At 45.6% G+C, this 26,158-nt stretch overlaps 1 protein-coding gene and 1 pseudogene across 41 annotated transcripts in view; one reads left to right on the forward strand and one right to left on the reverse strand.

Moving 5' to 3' along the window:
* The window catches only part of Clasp1 (cytoplasmic linker associated protein 1), a 227,789-nt gene that overhangs the window by 93,721 nt on the left and 107,910 nt on the right, over positions 1 to 26,158 (reverse strand). For 17 of the 41 annotated variants that reach the window (XM_040738743.1, XM_040738742.1, XM_040738752.1 and 14 more), the window contains exons 9-19: positions 16,335 to 16,487; positions 13,803 to 13,876; positions 11,471 to 11,563; positions 9,580 to 9,725; positions 8,611 to 8,746; positions 7,540 to 7,610; positions 6,727 to 6,786; positions 5,197 to 5,274; positions 4,019 to 4,186; positions 3,397 to 3,446; positions 2,609 to 2,779 (exon numbers count right to left, since the gene is read on the reverse strand). In XM_040738743.1, the coding sequence (XP_040594677.1) occupies positions 2,609 to 2,779; positions 3,397 to 3,446; positions 4,019 to 4,186; positions 5,197 to 5,274; positions 6,727 to 6,786; positions 7,540 to 7,610; positions 8,611 to 8,746; positions 9,580 to 9,725; positions 11,471 to 11,563; positions 13,803 to 13,876; positions 16,335 to 16,487 (1,200 nt within the window). Of the gene's footprint in view, positions 1 to 281; positions 306 to 778; positions 827 to 2,608; positions 2,780 to 3,396; positions 3,447 to 4,018; positions 4,187 to 5,196; positions 5,275 to 6,726; positions 6,787 to 7,539; positions 7,611 to 8,610; positions 8,747 to 9,579; positions 9,726 to 11,470; positions 11,564 to 13,802; positions 13,877 to 16,334; positions 16,488 to 26,158 lie in introns of all 41 variants that reach the window. The other 24 variants (XM_040738740.1, XM_040738737.1, XM_040738721.1 and 21 more) reach the window with 2 other exon arrangements.
* Positions 17,940 to 20,268, forward strand: LOC106021141 (annotated as a pseudogene).

Below are 26,158 nucleotides of genomic sequence, written 5' to 3' on the forward strand. Positions count from 1 at the left end.
GCACCAGCACACAAGGTGACGTCCATATTCCTCCCCAGTGGGCCTCAGCATCGTCACCGCCCTCAGCCCACGTCAGTGTCCTGATTCACCAGAACAAGAAAGGGGAGAGAACTGAGGGGAGGGAGGGCCGGGAGCCGCTGGGGACAGAATGAAAGAGGGTGGGGACATCGTGCAACACATCATGCAGGGACCTCAGTGAGGACAAGAGGGCACCAGGAAGCACTCGTGGGAACAGAGGACCAGAGAGACACACACCTCAATCACAGAAACAAACCGCTTACCCTCCGCTTTAGTGGTAGTACCGTCTTTAAGCCAATTAAAAAACAAGGGAGGGGACAACAGGGAACAGTTAGTGACATTCAGAAAATTAAAAAGCAGAATGTTATTAGCTACTAAAAAAAGCAAAATGTACACTTTAAAACAAAGCCAAAAGGAGAACACGTTCAAATGCAGAGCAGAGTTGGAAGCCAGCTGAGTTGCCCTCACCAGGAGTTAGTTCAGTCTGGAGTAACAGGATTTGCCTTTGACAAGCTAACAGAACAGTGACCACAGTTGTGTCACAGTCGACAAGCGTGACTCAGGGTCTCCACTTTGTCAACTGCATCATCCTCGGAAGGTCCCACTCCCTGAAAGTTCTAGCAGGAAAGGGGCGTAGAGGAGCAACTAGTTCAGGTTCTAAGGAGTCACCCCAAGAGCAGAATCGAGTGAGAAGCTGAGAGGCTGTAGCGAGGCCTATCCCAACTACACGCCCAGCAGCGGCAGCTGTCGCGTTTAGTACCTGCATCCAGGCCTACGTACTCCAAGTCTTCCCTCACGTGTCTGGACTCTAGAAGTTTGGAAAACGGTTATAAGCCTTTAATGCTCCACTTTACAAGTCAAGTGTCGCAGTCAACCTAAGTGGGACCTGGACGCAGTCTCAAAACTATTACTTCACTAAGTCGCATGTGGAGGAGGGGCAAAACCAAGGAAATGGGAGGTAGAATTCTTATGGGAAAGGGAGAGGATAGTCCTGTCTGGAGAGGAGACCTGTGCTAAGACAATGTCCTCAGTGCTTCTGAGGGTGCACTGGTCTGTCACCAAACCAAACCCTTGGGGTTTCCCTCAACACTGAGGGAATCTAATCAGGCCCCAACTAAATATGCCAGATGTATACAAGTAAATAATGACCCTGGGAATGCTACTAAAGGCTGGCATGAAAACAGCCAAGCAAATGCTAACTAAAGATACTCAAGGTGAGCCAGGCCCACCTTATGGGAGGCAGAGGCAAGCTGATCTCTGTGAGTTGGAGGCCAGCTTGATCTATAGTGAGTTCCAGGCTAGCCGGGGCTATTCAGTCTCAAAATAAAATAAAATAAAATAAAATAAAATAAAATAAAATAAAATAAAATAAAATAACAAACAAACAAAAACCAAAAGTAAAACATCAAAAGTATTGACACCCTGGCAAATACTTAGATCACAACTTGTTCACTGTGGGAGGGACAGCTGTTGCTTTTCCCTTCATCAAATATTACAAACCCCACCTTAATACTTGTACACTAACCATGAGGAAGAAGAGAGTCCACTCTGGGCCTCTTTTCAAAAGAATGTCTGAGCTCAGGGAAATAGGACTGCCTGGACACAAGGTTCCAGAACACACACCATCTCAGGTTAACAGTGTTCTTACTTCGACTCTACTTTCTTCTACCTTGAAGGGCAATCGTTTACAAAGGGCCTTCAGGTAATTCCTCAACACGTGCCCGAGTCAGACGGCTACCATTACCACAAGGTCATTGGCAAAGAACAGACTCAACGCTTGTTCCCCGGCACCATGAGGAGGCTGTGCAAGTGACACCATCTTTGGCTACTGTCCTGTCCCCATGCTTCCGATCTCAAAGCCCTTCAGAACATCGGCTTGATGGTGACCTTGAAATCCCTAATGGGCTGTGTGAGGAACTTGGTTCTGGTGTTATAATTAAGCCAAGTCTCAGGTTTGAGGGTTGAATGACCAACTCAGCATTTACAAAAGTGCTTAGATACACCACCAGCCTGGCACAATGAGGCCGCTGAGTGGCAGCTGACAGGAAGAGTAAGGTACCTACCATTATGCTGCATACCAAAAATTTGGAAAATAATTAGAAACAACTCTTTGGAGCCATCTTTAGAGTATGGATGTGATCCCCTCAGGTAACAAGTAGGGCAGGACTGTGCTTAAGTTGGCTAAAGGTCATTTCGAAGCCTCCTGTCACCCCCCACTCTAAGAGATAATCAACTACAGGAAACTGAGTACCCACTGAGCCATTAGGCTCTGTTCCCACCAGTAGAAGAGAGGAAAGCCAGTGCTGGCAATATGGGCATGGCTTGGGTATGGGCAGGGCTTGCTGTCACAAAGAGGACATGAGGACCACAGTCTGAAAGCACACATGTCCTTATGGAACAGGCTGGTGTTCCAGAGAAAAGGGACACTGGACATGACATTGGACAGAGGGTAGCTGGGAACTATCCCTGATGGCAGTTACTTATACTTCAGACCACCCTGCTACATCGAGGCTTCTCACAGCCACAGAGGCCTGTGATCTGCTGAGAGGCAGGGTCACTGGGGCAGCAGGACAGGAGGGAGCCCGCTTACCTAAAGATGCATAGGACCCTGGAGGCAACGCTGCTGCAGAGCTGAAGGCAGTGGAGCCTGAGGATGAGGAGACTTTGGATTTGGCACTGGCTGCTGCATTCACGTCAATATCGCTTCGAGACCGCTGGAGGGATCCTGCCGTCGACGCAGATTTGGTACTAACTGTAGAGGCTATAGCGGTGAAGGAAGAGACGTCAGGAAGGACTGCCCACGTAGGATTTCAAACACACTGTTAGATGCTGCTGCGTGGCTTTCTTAGAGACCAACACTAAGAGTTGTAATACATGTCGGTGCCCACGAGAGGGAGGAAGCACCTCCCCGCCCCAGAGCCGGGTTCATGCAATGGGAAGAAAACCACAGTAACCTTGCCTGTGGGGTGTCTACTGTTCCAGTGTCCTAGGAACGGGAAACTACAGGTCTAAGGTTACGGCCCACATATGAAATAAAGTAAGCGGCCCCGTTTAGCTATGCCCTCTCTGGAAACACCAGCTTCTAGCAGCCACCAAACTGCTGCCCTTACTCTCTCTCCATTTATGTGAAACAGGGAGCAGAGACTGGTGGCTGCAGAGAGGGAGGAGGGAGGAGAGGCCAGAGAGCCTGACTTCCGCCTGCCTGGCCACGCGGAGAACGTGAACAACTGACCCTGGTGCAGAGAAGTGTGGCCGAGGGGTCACGCAGATGGCAGAGTAGTACACGACCCCAACTGAGTGGGGCTGAGAGCAGGTCACCCAGGTGGGACACGCCACCCACCGACGCAGTCTGTGACTCTGTGGTTCTATGGCTCTTACCTCTGGATGTGGTGCTGCCGGTGGGACTTCTCTTGGCAGAAAGGGGCCGGCTGCAAAATGCATTTCATGTGTGTTAACAAACATGTACTTTATCTGTGGTGACACAACTACAACACTGAAGTGTGCCCATGAAGAATTTCAGGGTCTTCAGAACTTTTCAGGAAATTCATTATTTTGCCAACCCCACATCTGACAGAGTGTTAACATGTTTGAAATGAATGACCTTTCAAACAGACCAAAACAATAATAGAGACAGAAGTCAGAAGTGCAGGGCGGACATGCTACCAGGTGAAGTCCCATGTCTTGAATGTCTTCCCTTTGCAAACCGGTCTCTGGGCAACACTCACATTGTCTTGGGGACTCCCTGATGCATTAATGTGTACAGTTCAGGATGCTCTATAACTTGCTACGCTATTGCAGAAAAGAGTGCCTATGGCAGAGTCCAAGGCCACGTTTCTCACCTCCCAAACAGACAGTATCTGACCTAGAACCAGTTGATCTAGACACCTGGGGAGCTTAGCGGTTCGTCCGTCAGGGGAAACACAGGAGCAAAGTGCACTTCTGTGTAGCTAACTTTACACACACAGCACGGCACTGGGGTCAGCAAAGCCAAGGCCCTTACTTGAGACTCTCTTGAGAGCTGGAAGAAGACCTGTCTGACTGAGGCAGAGACACGATGCTGTCTGAGTTCTTCAAGTGGGACTGCAGGGCCTTCTGGTAGGAGGATTCCAAAGTGTGGTACAAGTGCTCTGCTTCTCGGCTGAAGTGACTGTGGAAACCCCAGTAACATCTAGGAAAAAGACAAAGTTCCGGTTTAGTCAGAGGACCCTGCTGACCCAAGGGTACCTAATGCAGCATCTTTGGGATTCCAGGCTAAGAGGCGTGACGGGGCACAAGGTCAGAGAACTAACAAAGGAGGCCTTGGACAAATCCTGTCTTGACAACTTACGGTTTAAATCTAAAAAGCCCTTCTACTTATTTGCTGACGTGGTGGGGCAGAGCCACCACAGCACACATGTGGGGGCGAGACGACACCTGTGGGAGTTGCTTCTCTCCTCCCACCATGGGGTCTCCAGGGACTGGATTCAGGTCAGCAGGCTTGGTGGCAAGCGCCTTTACTGGCAGTTGAGCCATCTTGCTCTGTACCAGCTTTTGATGCTGGAGAAGTTACTTAACTTCTCTGAGCCACTGTCTCATTTACAAAACAGGAATTAAAGGTTCTAACTTGCAAGTCAGTAAACCTTATTAACACCGAACATTCTTGTACGTCTCCTGGCAAATGATCTCCAGGGAGGTACTGGATTGAGAGCCATAACCACAGGACTGAAGATTGGGGGTCTGAAACTAGACATTATTACTATGACAAATCAGGCATCAGTCAATCCAATTCCCCCTCCTATAATTGATGCTTGCTAAATGATCATTTCATGTTTCAAACATGATGCCAGGAAGAAAATAACCTGTGGTAACATGGTAAGGAACACTGGATTGTATGGCTCTGAACAGCTTAGTAAATGAATACACAGAGTGGAAACCAGCACTACCGACTGATAATTTCTCTTAAGATAGAAAACAAGCCTCCTATTGGCAACCTCAGTCCTATTTATATCCATTTCCACTTAGGCACCGTTTAAAGAGCAAAACATCAACAAAAACTTAGAGAAACACACTGAGGTGGACTTCTGGAGTTACCTTTCACAGTTATCATTAACAAATGTGCTTAAGGAACCAAGAGGGAGACTGAGTGAGACAATCCACAGGGTGGCTCTGAGTGGTACGCTGGGCTCAATAGAAACTTACTTTCTGGCTTCTATTCTTGCTTCAGAATCGGCATCATGTATTCCTTTCTTTATTGTTTCAGCTAATACTGATATGTGTCTAGACATTTAGGAAAGAGAAATAAGAGTCATTAAGCACACAACTTTCAGGGGGTGAAAACAGGCTTGTGGAACCAAGCTCATAATAGCAATGTGGGTCTGGTATCTTCATGCCACAGTCAGTCAGTTAAAACATAGCTTAGAGGCTAAGAGCATGTCCACCTCCTCACCAATGTCCTCTTTCCCATCCCCCACCCTACTCCTGAAGAAGGATGTGGATAGCTACTTTTAAATCCCAATAACTCCCATTAAAGCCATACTTATTTAGCTTTTGAAGACCAAAGAAGTTCTACACTCTTCATACATAATCCATGTTATCCAAGGCCTGCGCCTCAATGCAGCATGCCTATCTCTTATCCCTTTGCCGTATTAAGAGAGAAAAAAAAAATATCTTGGACAGGATGACACAAAGATTTCCAGGGAAAAAGTAGCCCGTGATGTGCATGTTATAACAGGAAAATCTCCTTAAACAATACAGACAAAATTCCCAAAGACTACTGCCTCCATGACCAACGCACGAGATCTCTGCACAAACTGTCAAGCTTTCGCTCTTTTCTCCATTGGCAGGCAGCCTCGGCTCCTCAGAAGCAGTGCTTGTGATTAGAAATTTGCTTAAGAGTTCAGTCTGACTCTTGGTTTTGATCTCTATAATCACTGAGATGAATTCCCTGGAGTCTATTGCCACTATGATGAAAAATGCTTGAAAACTATGATAACCATTCAAAAGCGTGGCAAACCACTACCACCCATCGCCTCCAAACTCAGGAGCACAGAAGTGAAAATGTCAAAAATGAAAGGGTACAAGGTTGGTTAGAAAGCCCGACACAGTGCTTCTTCTAAATTCTGATATGTAAAAGTAGCCGGCTACAAACCGCCATAAAGACAACGGCTGACCAATGACAGAAGGAATTAAAAAAACCTCAAATGGGTGAAATTCCTTCACTAAGCTTCGAACAGCACTGTATGGATAGTGCCCTCTATGGAATAATAATGGTAATGCATACTGCCTGCTGGGGGAATATTAGTTTTGTTTTTCTGAAGACATGGTCATTAGCCCAGGCTGGTGTTAAATTCCCAGCATATCTGAGGATGACCTGGAACTTTTGATCCTCTCCCTCCCTCCTCCCTCTGTTTCGCTCCCCCCCTCACCCCTTGCCCCCACTGTGATTACAGGCACAGTTTATTTAAGACTGAGGATGGAATTCAGGGCCTCTTACATGCTAGGCAAGCACCCTACCAACTGAGCTACACAAGCCATAACATACTAGTATCTGGAAGGATGCTGTTCCCTAAAGCTTCTGCAGTATGAAGTGGCTCCCATCAGTAGAAACAACAGTCACTGAGCATATGTTTGATTCACTCCTTCCTTATACAGGATGGAGCGGACTCCTTGCTGAGGCACTCATCCCCAGACTCTCAGGCCAGGGAATGGTTGGGAATCATAGACACTTACCTTTCTAGTGAATGTGTCTGCCATTCTTGTAAAAGTAAATCTAAAAATTCAAAACAGCGCCTGAAATGTGGTGAGAAAGAAACAAAGAACTTAGTAAGGTGTCTGTTGGTGAAAATAAAACAGCTTTTTGCTTAAATCAATCAGTTTATCTTTTGAGTAGATAAGTTTCATTTCAGGGGGGTAAAACAGAAAAAGGAGGGGTAAAGAAGCAAAGACTAGGCCAGTGTTCTGAGGGACACACACACACACACACACACACACACACACACACACACACACACGCACACACCCCTCTCTCCCCCCCTCCCTCTCTCTCCCTCTCTCCAAGATATTAAGATCTTTAAAATAGGCTGGGCGGTGGTGGCACACGCCTTTAATCCCAGCACTCAGGAGGCAGAGGCAGGCGGATCTCTGTGAGTTTGAGGCCGGGCTGGACCAATAGCCTCCAAAACAATACAGAGAAACCCTGTCTCATAAAAACCAAAAAAAAAAAAAAAAAAAAATCTTTAAAATATTTTTAAGATCGTAATTGTGTATGTCTGTATATGCACACATGCTCACACATGCCAGAAAACAACTTTTGAGAGTCCTGGGGATGAACTCAGGTCCTAAGGCTTGGCAACAAGTACTTTTACCCATTGAAACATCTTGCCAGCCACAAAATATTTTACTGATTTTGGACCAAGAAGCAGTTGGTACAGTGATCTTAAATAATAACAAGTTCATATGTGAAACTTTATCCCTGGAAGGAGGTTTGGTGTTCAGCTTGTTTTTAGACACCAAAAGATAGTAAGAGGAACTTCCAACACGTACCTTCTAACTGCGACAGACTTAGAGGTACAGTTGCTTGTTATGACAGGGATTAGCCGAGGGATGTGCGTGTGCTGTGGAGAGGGGTGGAGACAGAGATGAGCACCTGGAACACAGACCCGGAACAAGACACAACAGAACTGCCTCACAGCATGAGGCCAAAATGCCAGCGCTCAAGAAGGGAACAGAATTCCCTGAAATGAATACTATAGAACTGACAAAGCCACTACAGACAAGAGGCAATAGGAATCAGTCTGGAGTCACGGCATTCTGAGGTAGGGGGCCTAAAGCACACTAGCAGCTGACACAGTGTGCATGCATGGGGCCTCGTGCTGAGCCATCCTGACATTGTCTCAATGGAAAAATACAATGGCTTTGGGTTTAATATTACAAGTAAGGGCAAGCCGGAACAGTAAGAATGAAAATGATACTAAGTATCTTATGGGGATTGGGCAGAGGTTCAAGATTTTTCAATTATGTATTATGTGTGTGCTCCAGCATACGCATGTGCAGAAGTCAGAGGTCACTTGTGGGAGTTGGGTCTCCTTTCACCATGAGGGTCCTGAGGATCGAACTTGGGTCCTCAGACTTGGTGGTAGGCAGCTGCCTTGAGGGTAGTGGAAAGGAGGGAGCAGAGGAGGTTTTTATACTCTTCCTGAAAACACACAGGAGGATTACTAACACCTGGCTACTGCTCACACTACCGTAAGTGCTAGGGAACTCAATGAAGAGATCCTTCGTTTGCTGCAATTAGTAAAATGAGATTCAGGAAAACAGCAACCATCAGTACAAACAGCTAACACGGAAGGAAGAACCAAAGTGGTGGAGGGGAGACAGAAACCCAATGCTCTGGCCGGTCAGGCACTTAGAACCACTGGCAGGTGAGTCAATGATGTCAGCAACTGTGTGCAGCTCACAAGACACAGCACAAGCCTGCAGCTTGGAGCACTGTCACCCACGGAAAGACACACTGCTGCATGTGCAGACAGACTGCAATGGTAGAGTCCCCCTCAGAAGGAGTGCCTGTTCTGTCCCATCAGCCAGCAGGATCTACCTCTCCCACCCTCTACTTACCCGAATGATTAGCCTAACAGCTACAACACCAGAAGTAGCCATAATTTTGGCACTGTTTGGGATTAAATTGAAGATGGTTGGCATAATGGCTTCAGCTCCATGATCAAACTTATTTCCCAGAACTGATGACAGATGCCTGCAACGGGAAAGGACCAGTTGTAGTCACAGTCTCACACACGGGGAAGCACTGAGCCTCTCAACATCTGACAGTCCCGCCCCCAACAGTTCTCTAGAGAGAAAAGGCAAAGGTCAAAGATATCTTAAAAAAGAATTTAAAGTGCACAAGTAGAGAACTTGGTAAAGCCATCAGCCAATCATTTTCTTAATTTCCAAACACGTATTGAAAGAGCAAAAACCAACCCCACCAAGACCAAAGACGTTCTAACAAACATGTAGTGGGAACACAATGTTTGTCCCTTTCTATTTTTTGTTTTGCATATAAAACATGATGCTCTAAGATCTACCTAAACTAAAATTTTATACAGGTACAATGCTTGCCAGCTGCTATGGTTACTGCTTTAATATTCTGGCTCATATAAACACAGCATTTCAGTTTAGTAGTCCTTTTGTTAAGCTTCTTTCTCTTTCTCCAGTTCTGAGTACTGAACTGAGGGTTGGGTACCCACAGTCCTGTATTTATTGCTACAGCACTCTTTGAGAAATAAACAAATGTCCTAATACACATGTAACCTATGTTAAAAAAAAAAATCAAGAAAAGATCTCAAAGACAGAATTCCACACAATTTCATTTTTTTCTATTAGTAGTACAATGGAGGCTTCAGAGATGTCAAATGGAAAATTTAAATCCAACACTCTACATAGCTGGGCAGCAACTCCTCTAATGGTATGGACAGAAGTGTTGCACACCAGCTAGAGGTGACCCCACAGACATGCTCAAGCAGTTCTCTTTAAAGCTCAGAGAAGGGCTATGATACAGTGTGGGTGAAAGTAGCACATTTCAGTCCTTACCCCAATGTGATGCAAGCTTCCCGCACTACCTGAGACCGCAGGTCCTTAGCTGAGAGTTTAAAGGCTCCATCCAGAAGACGTAAGTGTTGAAAGAAGTTATCGTACTCAGCAGCCCCAGCCAAGAGCAATGACCTCATCTTTTTTAGCTAATGGGAAAAGAAAAGTCAGGTGTGGAAAACATTGCTAAACACTGAATCTATATAACAAAAAGCTGTCAATATAATATAACATAAAAGTTAACTGATAATAGGAAGCAATTTGTGCAGGCACCTACTGAGGCCAGAGGAGGGTGTCATATCCCCTGGAGCTGGAGTTACAGGTGGCTGTAAGTCACTTGATATAGGTGCTGGTAACCAAGCTAAGGGCCTCTGTAAGAACATCGAGTACTCTTAACTGCTGAATTTCTACCCCTAGAAACCACCTTTGCAAAGACAAATTGGGCAGCTAATTATTAACTAGTATACAATGAACTAATTAAACCAAAACTAAGCATTTTAAATGTAGCATCCATGACAAATTTGATTTCATTTAAAAAACACATACACACATTTTAGGTGTATGTGTGCACCTGCATGAATATATGTGTACTACAAGGACACAGGAGCACATGCAGGCCAGAGAAGGGTACTGGCTCCCAGAACTGGAGAATAAGCAGTTGTGTTTTTAACTGCTGAGTCACCTCTTTAGTCCTTAAGTTGCTGTGTATTTGCTTTTGAGACAGCATCTCTCTATGTAGCCCTGGCTGTCCTGCAGTTCTCTATGTAGACCAGGCTGGCTTTAAACTCATGGAGATCTGCCTGCCTGCCTCCAACCCCTAAATGCTGGGATTAAGGGCATGTGCTACCACTCCCAGCGAGTTGGATATGTTTTAAAAACAGAAGTAGGGCTGGGTGTGGGAGCACATGACCATGAAGTTCAACATTCCACAAGCTAAAGCAGGAGATCCCAAGTTCAAGGCTAGCATGGATTATACAGCAAGTAATTTTATCATTAATTTTTGTCAGCTTGATATAAACTCAAGTCATCTGAGAAGAGGGAACCTCAATTGAATTGCCTTTATCAGACTGTACTGTGGGTGTGTCTTTGGAACATTTTCTTAATTGATGATTGATGGGGGGGGGCAAGTCCACTGAAGGTGGTGCCACCTCTGGGCAGGTGGTCCTGCGCTATGTAAGAAAACAGGCTGAGCAAGCCATGAAGCCAGTAGGCAGCATTCCTCCATGGTCTCTACTTCAGAGCCTACCTACAGGTTTCAGGTTCCAGGTCCTGTCCTAGCTTCCTTTAGTGATGGACAAAACCAATAAGTCAAATAAACCCTTTCTTTTCCAAGTTGCTTTTAATCATAGTGCTTATCCATCGACAGAAAGCAAACAAGAACATAGTGAGACTACCTTGAAACAAACTAAAAAACCAAAAGTCATAAGCAAACAATAAAGAAAATAAGGTAATGTAATTGCAAAGTAAAATGTACAGGTGGTAATTTTGTTGTTGGTTTGCTTTATTTTATTTTGTTTGTTTGATTTTTAGAAACAGGGTTTCTCTGTAGCTTTGGAGGCTGTCCTAGGACTCACTCTGTAGACCAGGCTGGCCTAAAACTCACAGAGATCATTCCCCGCTCCCCTTTTTTTCTTTCTTTATTTATTATGTACACAGTGTTCTGTCTGCATGTAACCTGCGAGCCAGAAGAGGGCACCAGATCTCATTACAGGTGGTTGTGAGCCACCATGTGGTTGTTGAGAATTGAACTCAGGTCCTCTGGAAGAGCAGCCAGTGCTGTTAACCACTGAGCCACCTCTCCAGCTCAATACAGGCGGTAATTTATGTATAGAGTATTTCTATGTGTGTAAAAGAGTACATAAACATAACGGAACGACAGGAAAGCAGCACTTACGGCATTGACTCTCTGTTCCCAGTCATGCTTGTCATCTGATAGGATCTCTCTAATTTTGTTTATGGATTCCTCCAGGTCTCGGCTAGAGTAAATCTGGAAGCAAAGTTAATTTAAACTCAACAGACAACAATGTACAGAATTAAGATGATTTTTAAATATACAAAGTCAAGGAAGAATAATAAGAGAATCCCCATGAGGGATTCTCTGGGCATGCTCATCTCAATGAGCCCAGACCCGTAATCAGCAGAACCCCCAGATTTGGGGCCACATGAAAGCCACCTTGCTCTGGACATCTTTACTAGAAATGCAACAGGGGAGTTTATGTACAAGAGAAAGAACACAATAGACAGTGATGCATTAGTCATTTTTTAAAAAAAAAAACTTATTACTGAATGGGTATGATGGGACAAGTGTCCCATGGTGTACTGCAACTTCTGGCAATCACTCCTAAACTTCTCCTGTAAGATTCAGGAATCAAATTCAGGCCATCAGGCATCCTAGCCATCATCTAAAAGGCTCTAAGGATGATCTTGACCCAGACTGCAACCATCTGAGAAGGATGTCTCAATAGAGGGATTGCCTAGATCATATTGGCCCGTGGGAATGCTGGTGTGTAGCACTGTCTTGACTGCTGACTGATGCAGAAGGGCCCCGCCCATTGTAGTGGCACCAGAGCAGGGGCTCCTGGAGTCTATGAAAAGAAAGCTTGCTAAGCATGGATTTCAGACTATGCCAGCGAGCAGCACCCCTATCGCTTCTGCTGTACTTCATGGACTGTGAGTGAATTTCCTGGGAAGAGGTGGAGAGCTGTGTGGAACGGCAAGCAGGCCTGCCATGTACTTCCGGCCCTGAGCTCCCTCAAGGATGGACTGTGACCTGGAATAAGCCAACCAGATCCTCTCTTTCACTACTGCTTTTGGGCAATGTTTATCAGCAATGGAAAGGAAACCAGAGCACCGGGCTTCTAGGGCAAGCTCTTTAGCTCTCATTTGACACTCAAGTCTACTCCCTCGTTGGTCCTCAATCCTACTGTGAGACTTTACTCAAGAGGCCAAGCACTAAGGAAGGCCCATGGAGCCTGCCAGTTGATGGACAGTATGACCCCAGGTAGCAAGGGGAGCTTCAGTTGGTGACCTAACCAAGTGCCGCAGAAACCCACAGCATGGCGCACAGAGAGTCAGAACAGGCAGAAGGGAGGCCCCAGTACCTCATTTGTTAAATAAGGCATCAAAGAGTGTAAGCCACGCTTCTGTGAACCATTCTCTTCAGCTTTGTAGGTACCAAAACCTTATAGTTCATAAAGAAAGTTCATTTAAGAAAAAGTTCTTAAATATGCAGCTATCTTCTCTAACTGATCACCAACCATCTCTTTTCTGAACGTGACAAACTAGTTTCCTCTGCAGAGACACCTTTCCTGCCCTTCTGGAGACTGCACCTGTTGGACGCTTACAGGGCTCCCACATTTTCTAATCTGTACCTGAGATCTCTAGTCTTGACAATCTCAGTTTCCACACTGAAGGGTAAAGGGTTCTGCAGTGGGATCATGCCTTGGATATGAGTCCCCAAGGTCCGCTGTGTGAAAAGGTTAGGAGCCTGGGTGGTTCGACTAAGAAGGGGTGGGCTCTTTAAGGCCTTGGGTCACTGGGGAGGCAATGGGTTGTTAATGAAAGCCTGAGCTGACCCCACCCTGTGCTCTCTCTGGTGGTCTGACAGGAGTTGTCTGCTGTCCCTGGGCCATCTTCCCCACACCATGAAGTATTATGATCAAGGCATGGTTCTTGAGCCTGCTCCATATACTCCATACCTTGGGCCTCCAAAGTTATGAGGAAAATGAATCTTTTCACTTTATAAAAACTAGTCCCACAGGCTTTTCATTACTCTAACCATAAAGGTATGTCTGAAAAATGAAATCTAAAGACTTTCTACCTTGATTATTTTTTTAGAAAGGGTTTATTTATTTGTTTAATTACTCTTGTGTGTCTGTGTGTGTGTGTGTGTGTGTGTGTGAGAGAGTGAGAGAGAGAGAGAGAGAGAGAGAGAGAGAGAGAGAGAGAGAGAGAGAGAGAGAGAGAGAGATTTGTAGGTACCTGCAGAGTGTGAGAGAGAGAGAGTGTGTGTGTGTGTGTGTGTGTGTGACATTTGTAGGTACCTGCAGAAGCCAGAAGAGGGTGTTGTATGCCCTGGAGCTGGGGTTACAGGCACTTGTGAGCATCCCACTCACGTGCTGGGAACCAAAACCCAGTCCTCTGGAAGAACAGCAACGGCTCTAAACCACAAAGCCATTTCTCAAGTCACTGCCCTGACTTGAACAGCAGCACCGACCGACACTGACCTGCACTACGGGCACATCGTCAAAGGCTTTAATAAAATCCTCTTCATCCACAGCACCAGCACCTTCTTTTGCAGCTGTTACAAAACAAAAATCAATTTTAAAAAAGGTAATATGAACACTATATAAAACATATACTACCGAATTATTCCGATACATAACTGAAACTGTATTTTGGAATATTTGAAACTCATAAAAACAGATTGATTTCATTTATGTGTAGGAGCTTGTGTGTGGCTGTGTGCACTGTGCCTGGTTGCACACAGAGCCTGAGGGCACTGCAGCCTCTGCTGCTCACAAGCAGTTGTAGGCTGCTTGGTGTGAATGCCAGAAGCCAACTCTGGCCCTCTGCTAGAGCAGCCAGCACTCCTGCTGCTGAGCCATCTCTCCGGTGCCTCGAAGTTTTATTTAGGCACCAATTCAAGTTTCTCCCACAAAGCTGTGTTAAGATGCCCTGTACACTTAAAACGGGGCAGGGCTGAGGGCAAAACTGGTCCAGGGGGACTTCCAGAAGGGCTGGTGAGGGAAGAGCAGGAAAGTGTATCTGGATCACGCTGAGGCTGTCTAGCGACTCTGTCCTGCCATAGGAAGAAACGACATCTGCTTCCCCATCCATGACAACTTCGTCTTGCTCTGCTCCTTAAGTTTTTACACTGGTGTCTGTGCTCATCCTTGAAACCCCAGCAATGACTTATATAGATTAGCATGTCTGCTCTTATGAGACATGTGACTTGCTGTTAGGGCCCTGCGGACCTGCTAGAGAAAATGAAACAAGAAACAGACAGCCCAGGTATCCGTAAATGTGTTCACACATCAGTCACAGGCTATGATGCAGACCTGAGAGCTGCTTTAGCAAATGATTAGAGCACTGTGAGCAGACAGCAATGGCCTCTGAGCCCACAGGATCTGCAAAGCAGTCAGGACCATGGTGTTAAACAAAGAAAGGATGAGGTTATGGCTGGGGGAAACTGACCAAGTGGAGACTTTTGGAGAGGCTGTGGTTGACAGATGGCCAGGAAAGCAGCAACCAGATCACGCAGAAATTGTCTAGCCCTTGTTTAGGGAACTAGCATCACTCAGCGGGAGGTCAAAATAGAAAAATGCATTAGGAAGAAATTGGTGGGACAAGCGGTAAAGGAATTTGTCACCAGGTCTGACAATCTGAATTTGCTTCCTGAGACCCAAATCACAGAAGCAAAGAAATGACATCCCCAAAGTTGTCCTCTGACCTCTACAAGCATGCCTGAGTATACACACGTGAGTGCATGTGTGCACGCATGGGGTCTTGATACATACTATAGGGGAGGCGAATGAAACACTGAAAATATTTCCCTTTACAATAGCTCAGAGGTTAAGAGCACTTACTGCTCTTGCAGAGAACCTAGACTGGTTTACAATCATCTCTAACTCCAGTTCCAGGGGACCTTATGTTGCAGGAACCAGATATGCACACAGTGACACACATACATGTGCACTAAACATTTGTGCACTAAAATAAAAGTAAATAAATCTTTTAAAATAGTGAATTTTATGTTAAATAAACATAAACTCAACAACAAAAAACTAACAGCACTCAAGATGATTAGAAAGAATAACAAACACATGACGCAAAGTAACGTTGGTCTTCCTGTGGCCAATGCAGCTCCCAGGGCGGGATGACTGGGCTGGAGAGGAACAGTGGCCCCTTGTGAATCCAGTCAAGATACTGTCATTCCAGAGGCCATCACTCCTAAGACCCTCCTTCACCCAGAAGAGAACACCAGGGGGCAGCACTCCAGGGCCTCCTCCCTCAGGAGTTCACTGAGCCTATTCAACTCTGGCTTTCATAGCTGCGGGATTCTACCCACCTCTCAACCCTCAATCCCAAGACACAACCATCAGTGACCATGGTTTTAAAGCAAGTGGCTATACAATCTTTTAGAGGTAAAGAGTAAGGAAAAGGTGTGTAAATTTAAAATGAGAAGCAAAAAGAGGTATAATAACTAGAAGTCTAACTGTCTAAGACAGAGAGTTATTGGGAAGGAGGGTCCGAGGACTGAACCCTGTCATCACCAGGTTTGTGCACTAAGTGTCTTTAACTGCTGAGCCATCTCACTGGGCCTCCTACTATTTATTTATTCAGTACTCACACTGATCTTCACAAGGGAAAATGCTACCTGTATGGACAAATCATATTTTTCACAATTTTCAATCTGGCGTCTGGTCTTAACAAACAGATTTGGTAAAATGCCCAATGCTGGTCAAGGCAAGACTGGTTCCAGATAACTAAATGGGGCTTGCGGCATGTTATTAATCTTCGTCTTAGGCTGTGCTTTCCCCTGTACTGTCTACGTGTTTACTGGCTGGACTCACTAGTACGCGGTGAGTCCATCTGGCATCTTAGAGTACCATTACCAGCTCATGGGCATCAACAGAGAGGTACCAGGCCAAGCAAAGTCTGTAAGCAAGAATGTGCACACGGGAACTTGTTCATGCCTAGCGGGACCCCAGCACATCACATCACAAAGGATGTCGTCACCCAGGATGTGGTCTTACCTGAAGACTTAGATCCAAGACTGGATGATACAAGTCGACGGGTAGTCCCCATGCTAACATTCCTCCGGGAACTGGATGGAGCCTTGGATGAAGAGGAGCTGGCAGAAGAAGGTCTGTTTCCATCCACAGAATCCTCATCATCAAAATTCTTATCTGAAAAGCAAAGGAGTCACTGTTTAAAAACTCATGTTTTCACTGGCGGTGATGGCACACGCCTGACTTGGGAGGCACAGGCAGTAGATCTCTGGGAGTTCAAGGGCCAGCCTGGTCTAAAAGGAAGTTCCAGGACAACTAGGGCTGTTACACAGAGAAATCCAGTCTTGAAAAAACAAAGAAAACAACAAACAAAGCCTCTGTTTTCACCTATACACGGAACAATCATCAGTCTTGAAAATACAGGTTTGTATGATGAGATGGAATGTAAGGTCCTGAGAAAGCAACTACAAAGGTGATTACCTTCAGGGAGCTAGAATGTTTTCCCACTCCAGTGTGCAAACATCTGACTCTTTACAGTTTCCAGCTTGTAGGCTTTATGGTGTGTATGTATACTCTCGTGCATGCACATGCAGGAATGGGGGCACACAGTACAAATGAGGACAATCTCATGTGTCTGTCCTCATCTCCCACCTTGTTTGATAGGGGCGTTCTTCTGGTTTTTTCCCCTGGTTGGAGCATGAACTTCCAGGGTATTCCTATCTCTTGCTCCCATGACCTTCTGGGGAATTCCCGTGTCTGTCTCTCATTGACTTTGAGGGCATTCCTGTCTCTGGTTCCCATGAACTTCTGGAGCGTCTCTGGCTCCCGTCTCCACACAAGAGTGCTGGGATCACAGAGGTTTGTGCTTTGCCCAGATTTTATGTGGGTTCTGGGGACTTGAGCTCAAGTCCTCATAAGGCTGGAAAGATGGCTCAGCAGGTGAAGACACTTGCTGCCATGCCTGAGAGCCTGAGTCAATCCCCAGAACACATATGGAACTGATTAGCACAAGTTGTCCTCTAACCTCTACATGTGTTTCACAGCATTTGCCTATGTGCATGGTACACACACACACACACACACACACACACACACACACACACACACACACACACAAAGCACAATGGGCAGCACCTAAAGAAAATTGATCTTTTGCCTTCATAAAAGCATACATACATACATACATACATACACTCAGCCCCAAACCCCAAACACACACAATTTAAAAGGAGGCAAGGCCCAATTAAACTTTTAAATTCACACATGCATTTATTTAGGAAGCTTATAAAATAGCAGGTTTTCATGTCTTTTTTCAGGCATTTTCAGTTGGTTACCCTCTTCCAGGTTGTGTGACGTACTTTTCCTGACATTGCTGGTCAAAGGCATCCCAGAGACAGCCAAAACAATAGACTATCACCACTGCTCTTGACTGCCCACCAGAACTCGATGATAAGACCCTCTCTCTGCAGACACCACAGACATTACTCACAGGGATGGGGATATCAAGTTAGCACTGACCAGGAAGCTTCCTTCCTGTTGGCTAGTACTAGAAAGTGCTGCATAGGCTGCTGGGGTTGGTGGGGAGTCAGAAAGAGTCTTACTGAGCTATGAACCTAGTGAACTGCAATAATGACCAGAGTAGCAGCCCATGGGTACAACAGTGGCTTGAGTTATGGGGTAGCCAATTACTTTCTGACTGGATAGCAGGCCTGTTCCACAGGAGGAGATGCATGCCTGATACTGCAAACCTGGTCAAGTACCCATGGCTGGGGAGCTAGCTCAAAGGTCTCTGGGGTGAACCTACAATTATTATTTTGTTAAGTGGACACTATCGATCTGTTGTCTAAATCCCTATCTTTCTACTGAAGGATTAGTGCAGTTATCAGACCTTAAAGAAGTTTCCTTGTGCAGTGGATGCTGGCTAACACAGAAACCCACAACTGATCAAAGCACAGAGAGTGACTGGAGAGTGCCCAGCCACAAAAGGGACATTTATTTATATCATACCACTACCCAAGACTGAGGGACCATCAGATTCTAGAAAGATTCTAGAAGTCAGAGATTTGGGTAGACTAGAGCAGAACAGCATCCATCTACTAGATATAACAGGGTTACTGCAAAGACCACACAAGATCAACCAGTCAACACTCCAGCATTGAGTCCCCACCCCTAACTGAGGAGCCATGGATGGTTGGTGGCTTCAGCTCCTAGTAGGTCAACCACGATGTAGCGAATGGCCCATCACTAGAAGTATATTGGCAGCAAAAATTGGAGTTGATGAGTTATTTAAAAAAAAAAAAGAGGATACAAAATTGGGGAAGTAGAGAGATGAGGTGCATCTGGGTTTAAAGAGGAGATGGGGTGAATATGATCAAAGTACAGTACATGAATTTCTAAGTGAATACCAATGTTGATTTTTATTTCCAAAGGAGGGGGAAGGGGGGAGGAAGGGAGAGAGGGAGGGAGGGAGGAATAGAAGGAGGGAGGGAGAAAGGGAGGGGAGGGGAGGGAGGAGAGGGAGGAAGAGTTTGGGCAATCAGAAAGGACCCTGGTTTCATTACACTGGAAAATTTGCATCTGTAGAAAAGATCATTCCTTAACAGGCAAATGGGCCATTTATATAAGTGAGCTGGTGACAGGGTGGCTCCACAGCTGTCCCAGATACAGAGATGCATGGTCTTGAGTTCTTGACATAGTTCAGTATTGTGCAACTAAATCACAATGCACACTGATACCTGTTAGCATCTGTTTTCTTTTTCAAGATAGGGTCTCACTATGTAGTTCTGGCTGTCCTGGAACTCACAGAGATCTGTCCGCCTCTGCCCCTGCCTCCCAAGTGCTGGGATTAAAGGTCCCCTCCACTATACCTGGCCTCTGTTAGCATCTGAATACCTAGCTTCTTCAGGGTTTCAGCTAAGCAGACATCAGTCAATACAGGGCTGCTTCTAGAGCCTAGACCCCAGCAAACATGTGGAAACAAGTATTTCTAACTGTGCAAGCTTTGCTATCACACTAGGTTAAGGTTTTCACACAGTGTATGCTACCCACAGAAAATGGTCTTGCAGAAACAAACATCCTCCTGGGTCCAAAGAAAGAATCCATTCTATCTTCAGCCACCAGCGGGAACACCAGCTGGAAGACTGTAAAGAGCCAGATGCATGGGCCAAGCTCCAGGGGAAACAGGAGGCACTGCAGGACATCTGTAAGAAGCTAGAACAGAAAGTGGGAGAGCAAAAGGCCTGTTGGGAGACTGAGCTGCTCCAGATAAAAGAATACAACCAGAGATACCCTCTGAAAATGAGAAGATGGGGATCAGAGTCAAACAGCTTCAGGCCCAACTGTCAACTTGAGAGAAAGAAATGGAGGAGCTTGCTCTAAGAGACCAAGACAAGACACAGCAGCTGCAACATCTCAAAGATGAGACTAGCCAGCTCGTCCTCAGTGCAGCTGAACAGAAGGAGCAGCAGATGAAGCCTGAGCAGACAGTGGAAAAGATGACACAGAAAGGAACTGTGGCAAGAAGAATCAACAGGAGCTAAAGGACGAGAACTTTGGCGTATCAAGAATGCTAAGTGACAGCAAGATTGTATCTGATGTTCTGAAGAAAGAGAAAGAGAAACTGGAAAGAGAAAACACTACCCTCAAGAAAGAGAATAACAGACTGATGGACTACATGGGCCCTCAAGGTGACTCCTTGCCACATCAAATGCAACCTTCAGTTCAAGGAGCTGGTAGGCAAAACCCAAGCCTTGTATATGGAAACCCGTATTCTGGTACCCAAAAGAGTTCTCCTCCTCCCAGCCTGCTTGCTGCCATCCTTGCTGATAAAATCCGTGAGCAGACCTTGGAGAAGCAGCAAATGCAGATCAGTTGTTTGAAATGTCCAGTTTGTGGCAAAGCCTTTCCACCGAGAGAGGAGCAGATCTTTAAAGACCATGTGTTCTGCCACTCTTTCTGAGTGTGCCAGCCCGTGGGTCTATGCTGCATCAGATTTCACAGTGTAGAACACAGTTCCTGCTGTGAGCTATCTGAGCGGAGAAGCCTGTGTAACCAGAAGTCATTAGGGGTTCACTCAGCTGATGCCTGCAAAGGAAGGATGTGCCCACTGTCTGTAGGATGGTGTTGACAGCAGCTGTGTCTGCCCTGTCCATGTCCTCACTGCAGCCTTTCTCCTGCAGTGCCCATTTATCCTCAGTCTCCAGGACAGGACCTGCTGATCCACAGCAGCTGACCCACACTAAGTCAATGTCTTCCTGGTTGTCCCACTGCATTCACAGTTGGGGCTTGAGTACATTGGTACCAGTCCTCAGTCCTAACCCAGAGGGTAGATACAGGATTGGAAGTGGAAAATTTCTTCATTTTCCTCGGTCCTTTCTTCAACCAATTGCCTCAAATTACCCCAAAATGGTAGAGCAGAGAACTCAGATTCCAAAGATTTATCAGCTTTCAAAAGTAATGATTTTTGTTTTGTTTTGGAAGACGAGGCCTGACTATAGCCCTAGCTGGCCTGGAACTCTCTGTGTAGAAGAGATCTGCCTGCCCATGTTACCAGAGTGCTGGCCTCTAAGGCGCGCACCACCACACCTGCTGAGAAGTACCCTATGCTTCACTTACAAAAAGCCTCATTTCTAGCAGGATGTGATGATGTGGATCTGTATTCCAGCAGCTGAGAAGTTGAGGCAGGAGGATTATGAGTACAAAGCCACTTGGACTACATAGTGAGGCTTTCTCTCAGGATATGGGGAAGAGCAGGGGAAATGTTTCTTTCTATCTAAATATTTCTGATTGGCATTTTCTGATCCTTTCTATACACACAACATGCATTGTATTATTATTATGTCTTATCTATGGAGAGATTTCTTTTTCTTACTCCGGCTGACCTGGAATTCACTGTGTAGCCCAGGCTGGACTAGAACTCTTTTTAAGGAGAAAAAAAAGAATAGTCAGAAAGACCATCTGATGCCTAGGTGTGTGACTGTGACCAGGGGAGCAGAGATGTCAGCCTAAACACAGACATCAAGTCTGGCTGTGGAAGCTGGAATTGCAAGCTCGGGATTCCTCTGGAAAAGCTTCAACGCTTATTCAGAAGAACCAAAGCATGGCCAAACTAAGCGATGTGTGTTCGATGCTCATCTTCAGGAGGGCCAGGACTTAACTGAAGATTTCCTGTCCTCTCTTCCGGCAGGCTTTGATGGGGAAAGCCCACAGGAGGAACTGTCTGGCTCTCTGAAGCAAGACAACTAGGTAATCTGTACCAGCGGCACCTGGTACACCTAACCCTCCTCGTTACAGGAAGAAAACAGTGGGTTAGCCTAGTAACTAGAGTATACTCAGTGTTCCTGAGATGAGGGGCCCAAGGATGGACTGCTCTTTCACACAAACCTCAGTACCTTCCTTCTTCACCTTACACAGCTCTGAGCCCTCACAAAGACTGCTTTGACACAACACAAGTCTCACACTCTGTCTAGCACATTCCCTGTGCATCCTGGGAAACAGGAGACTGCTGCTAGCGTCTAATCACCATAGGCACCAGGCACACATATGGTACACATGCATACATGCAAACAAAACACAAATACACATAAAATAAATCTTTAAAAATAATGTATACAGGCACACTTGTTTCCTTGTCTGAACCAATGGGGGAGCAGTGCGCCTGTTTGCTTGCAGGGTCCATCCCAGGCATGGCTGCACCGTGCCAATTCCTGCCCTGCCCTGCCAGCTGACAGCAGTTCTCAGGTCCCTCACCTACCCAGCTACACACCGACTCTCAGGTCTGCCCCATCTCATCTGATGGACAGCAGCCAACTCTGGCAGAGAGCCAAGGCTCCATCCCACCCATCAAGGCAACTAATTCTAGAACCTCTCCTCAAGTTGAAGCTGACCAGAAGCAAACCTGGAGGTGCTGGAACCAACAAAACAGGGGGTATGCCTAAGAGCAATGCAAAGGAAAGAAAAGCTGAAGGGAGGTGGGGTGGGCAGTACTAACATCTGGCTACTAATGTCTGGCTTCGGTTTCAGGAAAAGAGAGCCACACCCACCCTCAACTTCCCAGTTTTATGACCAGCTCATCCCCCTTCTACACATGCCACTTAAAAGGATACTGTGTCACCTGTAACTCAACAAATCTGTTCTACAAGAGATTTTATGCAAAGCATACAGGGTACCTACACAGACACTGTGGGTATTCTCCAAGTATAGCTACTTAGACTCCCATGTGATGCTGCAAGTATAGGAAGCAATTAAAAAAATGTCAACACAGCTGAAGAATCAGGGCTAGAATGTTCCTTAAAAATGTTCTTAAAGCCAGGCAGAGTGGGTGCTTTTAGTTAATCCCACTAGGTAGGGGACAGAGGAAGGCAAATCTTTGTGAGTTCGAGGTTGGCTTGCTCTACATAGTTGAGACCATGTCTCAAAATAAATGAATGAATAAATGGCACACAGCCAGGACAATTGCAGCTGGAGAGATGATATCACACACCTGAGTTCAGTTCCCAGAACCACTATCAGGCAGCTCACTATCACCTCCAGTTTCAGGGGTTCCAAAGCCCTCTTCTGACTATTGTGGGTACCCCTACATGTGGTGAGCATGCATACACACATAAATAATTTCTTAAAAGGCACACAAATAATCCAGTCTAGATATTAGAAAGAAATCTGTAGGGCAGTGGCCGCACACACCTTTAATCCCAGCACTCAGGAGGCAGAGGCAGGCAGATCTCTGAGTTCGAGGTCAGCCTGATTTACAGAGTAAGTTCTAGGACAGCCAGGGCTACACAGAGAAACCCTGTCTCAAAAAAAACCAAAAGAGAAAAAGAAAAAAGAAATATATGGACACTATTGAGAAATGGGACAACACACTCACATGACCTTTCCAAGAATTGGTTCCAGTGGGAAAGGATCTATGTGTACTCTTGTACCAAAGCTTTGGAGTGCCCTCAGGGATGAATCTCTCATGGTCACAGGAAAGAAACATGTTTTTACAAGGAAAAAAAATCTAAATTAAGAATATGTTTTAACCAAGTAGGATCAAATTTTAAACTTTTCCCTAACTCTCCCTGGCCTCCCTTGTGTGGAGGAAGTTCAAGGCTGGGCACAGTGTCGCTCTGGAAATGACTTCATTCCAAAGAAATAATTTTGTCTTTACTGTGATGAAACTGGGTAGACTCAGAGCACCAACCTGGCCCATCTGCTACCACTGGATGCCAACAGCACACCCAGAGCATCTTTCTCACTCCACATTTTTTAAAACTATGTATGGCTGTGCTCTCAGGTACTCTGCTAGGACTAGAACAAAGGAAGGAATGTCACAGTTCCCTGTAGCATTCATAATCCAGTATGAGATAGGATCACATATGTGGCAATGTCTTGCTGAGGGCACATCCTGTGTGACCGACCACACACACACACACACACACACACACACACACACACACACACACACACACACACACACAGGGGGATACACACATGCACACACTCACATGCATGTGCAATCACACAGAACAGGTCAAATAATGTTAGAGAGGGTCCTCTGTGCTCTCCTCCATGCCCAGTGATGTGACTCCCACCTCTACTGCATCCAGTACTGAAGAACTAGGAGTGTGAGATGTTTTTAAATGCGTGCACATCCTGCTTGAGTCAGGAACACTTTAGGCTATGAACACCTACACAGAACAAATCCCAAAGACAGTTTCTGATCAAATGTAAGAACAAGGAAGCTCTCTCACACAGGGGATAATAAAGCCAGCTGCCCTTCCAAGAGCCTGGGCACAGAAACTTCCTAATTCTGGGACTGTTCTCACCGTGGTCAGAGAGAGCAGAGGACTGAAGGCGAAATTCCCAAGCGATGAAGAGACACTGTTGACACTGAGGCCACTGCTCAAAGAGCAGGGAAGCTAAGGTGGCCAGAAGCAAAAAGATTAATGGCGAGGAAAAAGGCAGCCTACATCAGTATCCCCGGCTGGCCAGTTGAGAGGGGTCTGCAAGGGCCTGGGAGTTGTCAGGTATGATGAGGTCTTGTGTCTCAACTGGACACACGTGTCTTGAGGTGTTCCTGCTGTAGCCCCTGGTGTACATTTCAGTCTATATAACTCTCTGTCCTGAATCTCAGATACTAAGGTTTTTATATATATGTATGTGTGTATGTATATGTATATATATACACATATTACACACACTGCAAAAATGTAAATTACTATCTAGAAGTGTTTTTTCTAATAAATAGCTCTGTGTGAGTATGTAAGAGTTTGGGTTTGTTTTATTTATCCACCAATTGATGAGTGTTTCTTCTCCACAATACTCATTCGAATCTGATAAATTCCAAACCTAAGTATTTGAAAAGCTGTGCATTATAACTGATGGTTCTCTGTGGTCAGAAAACACATGTGCTTATAGCAAGTGTCCTAGTACCTCAGAATTAACTTGGAGCCTACTCAACAGCTAACTGGAGTTCACACTGCTGCAATTATTCATGTAATTACAAAGCAAACACTAACAGACCAAGAATAACTTGTTTCATGATGCATTAAATTGGCCTTCTAAAATTCTTATGATTGCATCCAGGTACCAGAGCAAGTCAAACTGGGTTTCTCCTTGTCATTTGATTAAAGAATTATCCAGACATCCTGATGCACGGCACAGGTAGAAGGCACACAACTGCAGGCTAAAACCAGGAATTGAGCAAGGTTTAAGTAAGTGTCATGTAGTGGGAGACAACGGGCATATATACTTGAGGGGTGAGGCGTGTAATTGCCCTGCATCCAGTGATTCTTTAAGAGTTTTGTGAAGGGGGCTGGAGAGATGGTTCAGAGCACTGGCTGCTCTTCCAGAGGTCCTGAGTTCAATTCCCAGCAACCACATGATGGCTCACAACCATCCCTAATGAGATCTGGAGCCGTCTTATGGCCTGCAGGGACACATGCAGACAGAACACTGTACAAATAATAAATAAATAAATCTTTTAGAAAAACGTTTTATGAATTACAGTTAACAGTTTACTGAGATGACTGATGTGATACCTGTCCTCACACAAGAATCATGCTTATTACCTGACCTAAATACACCAAGTGACTGTCCACATTCCACACTTTCACCATCCTGGCCAGACACAGGCACACCCATCACTGCCTTTGGCTTTTCATAGCATCCCATAGCTTCTAAGCCAATTCTCCAAACAGTAATCTCATTGTCCAATTATGTCAGAGGACAGTGTGTCAGAAAGTTTACACCCAATTTATAACACGCTCCAAGCTCCCCTCTAAAGCCAGGGTTAGAGGCAGTGCATGGCTATAATTCCAATACCACTGGGGTTACACAGTACGAGGTTAATAAACTGGACTTAAACAAAACCGAATTTCTCTCTATCCTTCCTACAGAAGTCAGCTTTGTCAAGCAGAAGCTACACCCCAGACCCTTTGTCTAGAACAGAAGCATGCCCCGCTCTTAGAGCTCTTCTAATTAGCTGGTAATGCACCTCCTGAAGGCAGCAAGAAACGGTAGACACGAGGGTGTGGTGGGATGGACAGAGGTCCTAGTGAGACTGGAGTAGAGCCTCTCTTTTGAGCTCCAGGTTAATGAACAAAGCGTTGTTTGTTTAAAAAAAAAAAAAGCCAGGGTAACTTATGCAAGGAACTGGAAGCCAGCTGTTACCTGATGTGGAAAATTACCTACTAAACTTCATCAGGATCTGTCCCATTTTCAGGCACTTTGGTAGGTATACAGTGTGAACAAATCACACTAACTGCACAACATGAACTTCCAGAACAAGTACAGGGCCATGCACACTAGGCAAGTACTCTACTAGCAGAGCTGAATCCCAGATCCTTCTCACACTGCTTTTGACAAAA

This window comes from Mesocricetus auratus, unplaced genomic scaffold, assembly GCF_017639785.1.
Source record: "Mesocricetus auratus isolate SY011 unplaced genomic scaffold, BCM_Maur_2.0 Super-Scaffold_100676, whole genome shotgun sequence".
Lineage (NCBI taxonomy): Eukaryota > Metazoa > Chordata > Mammalia > Rodentia > Cricetidae > Mesocricetus > Mesocricetus auratus.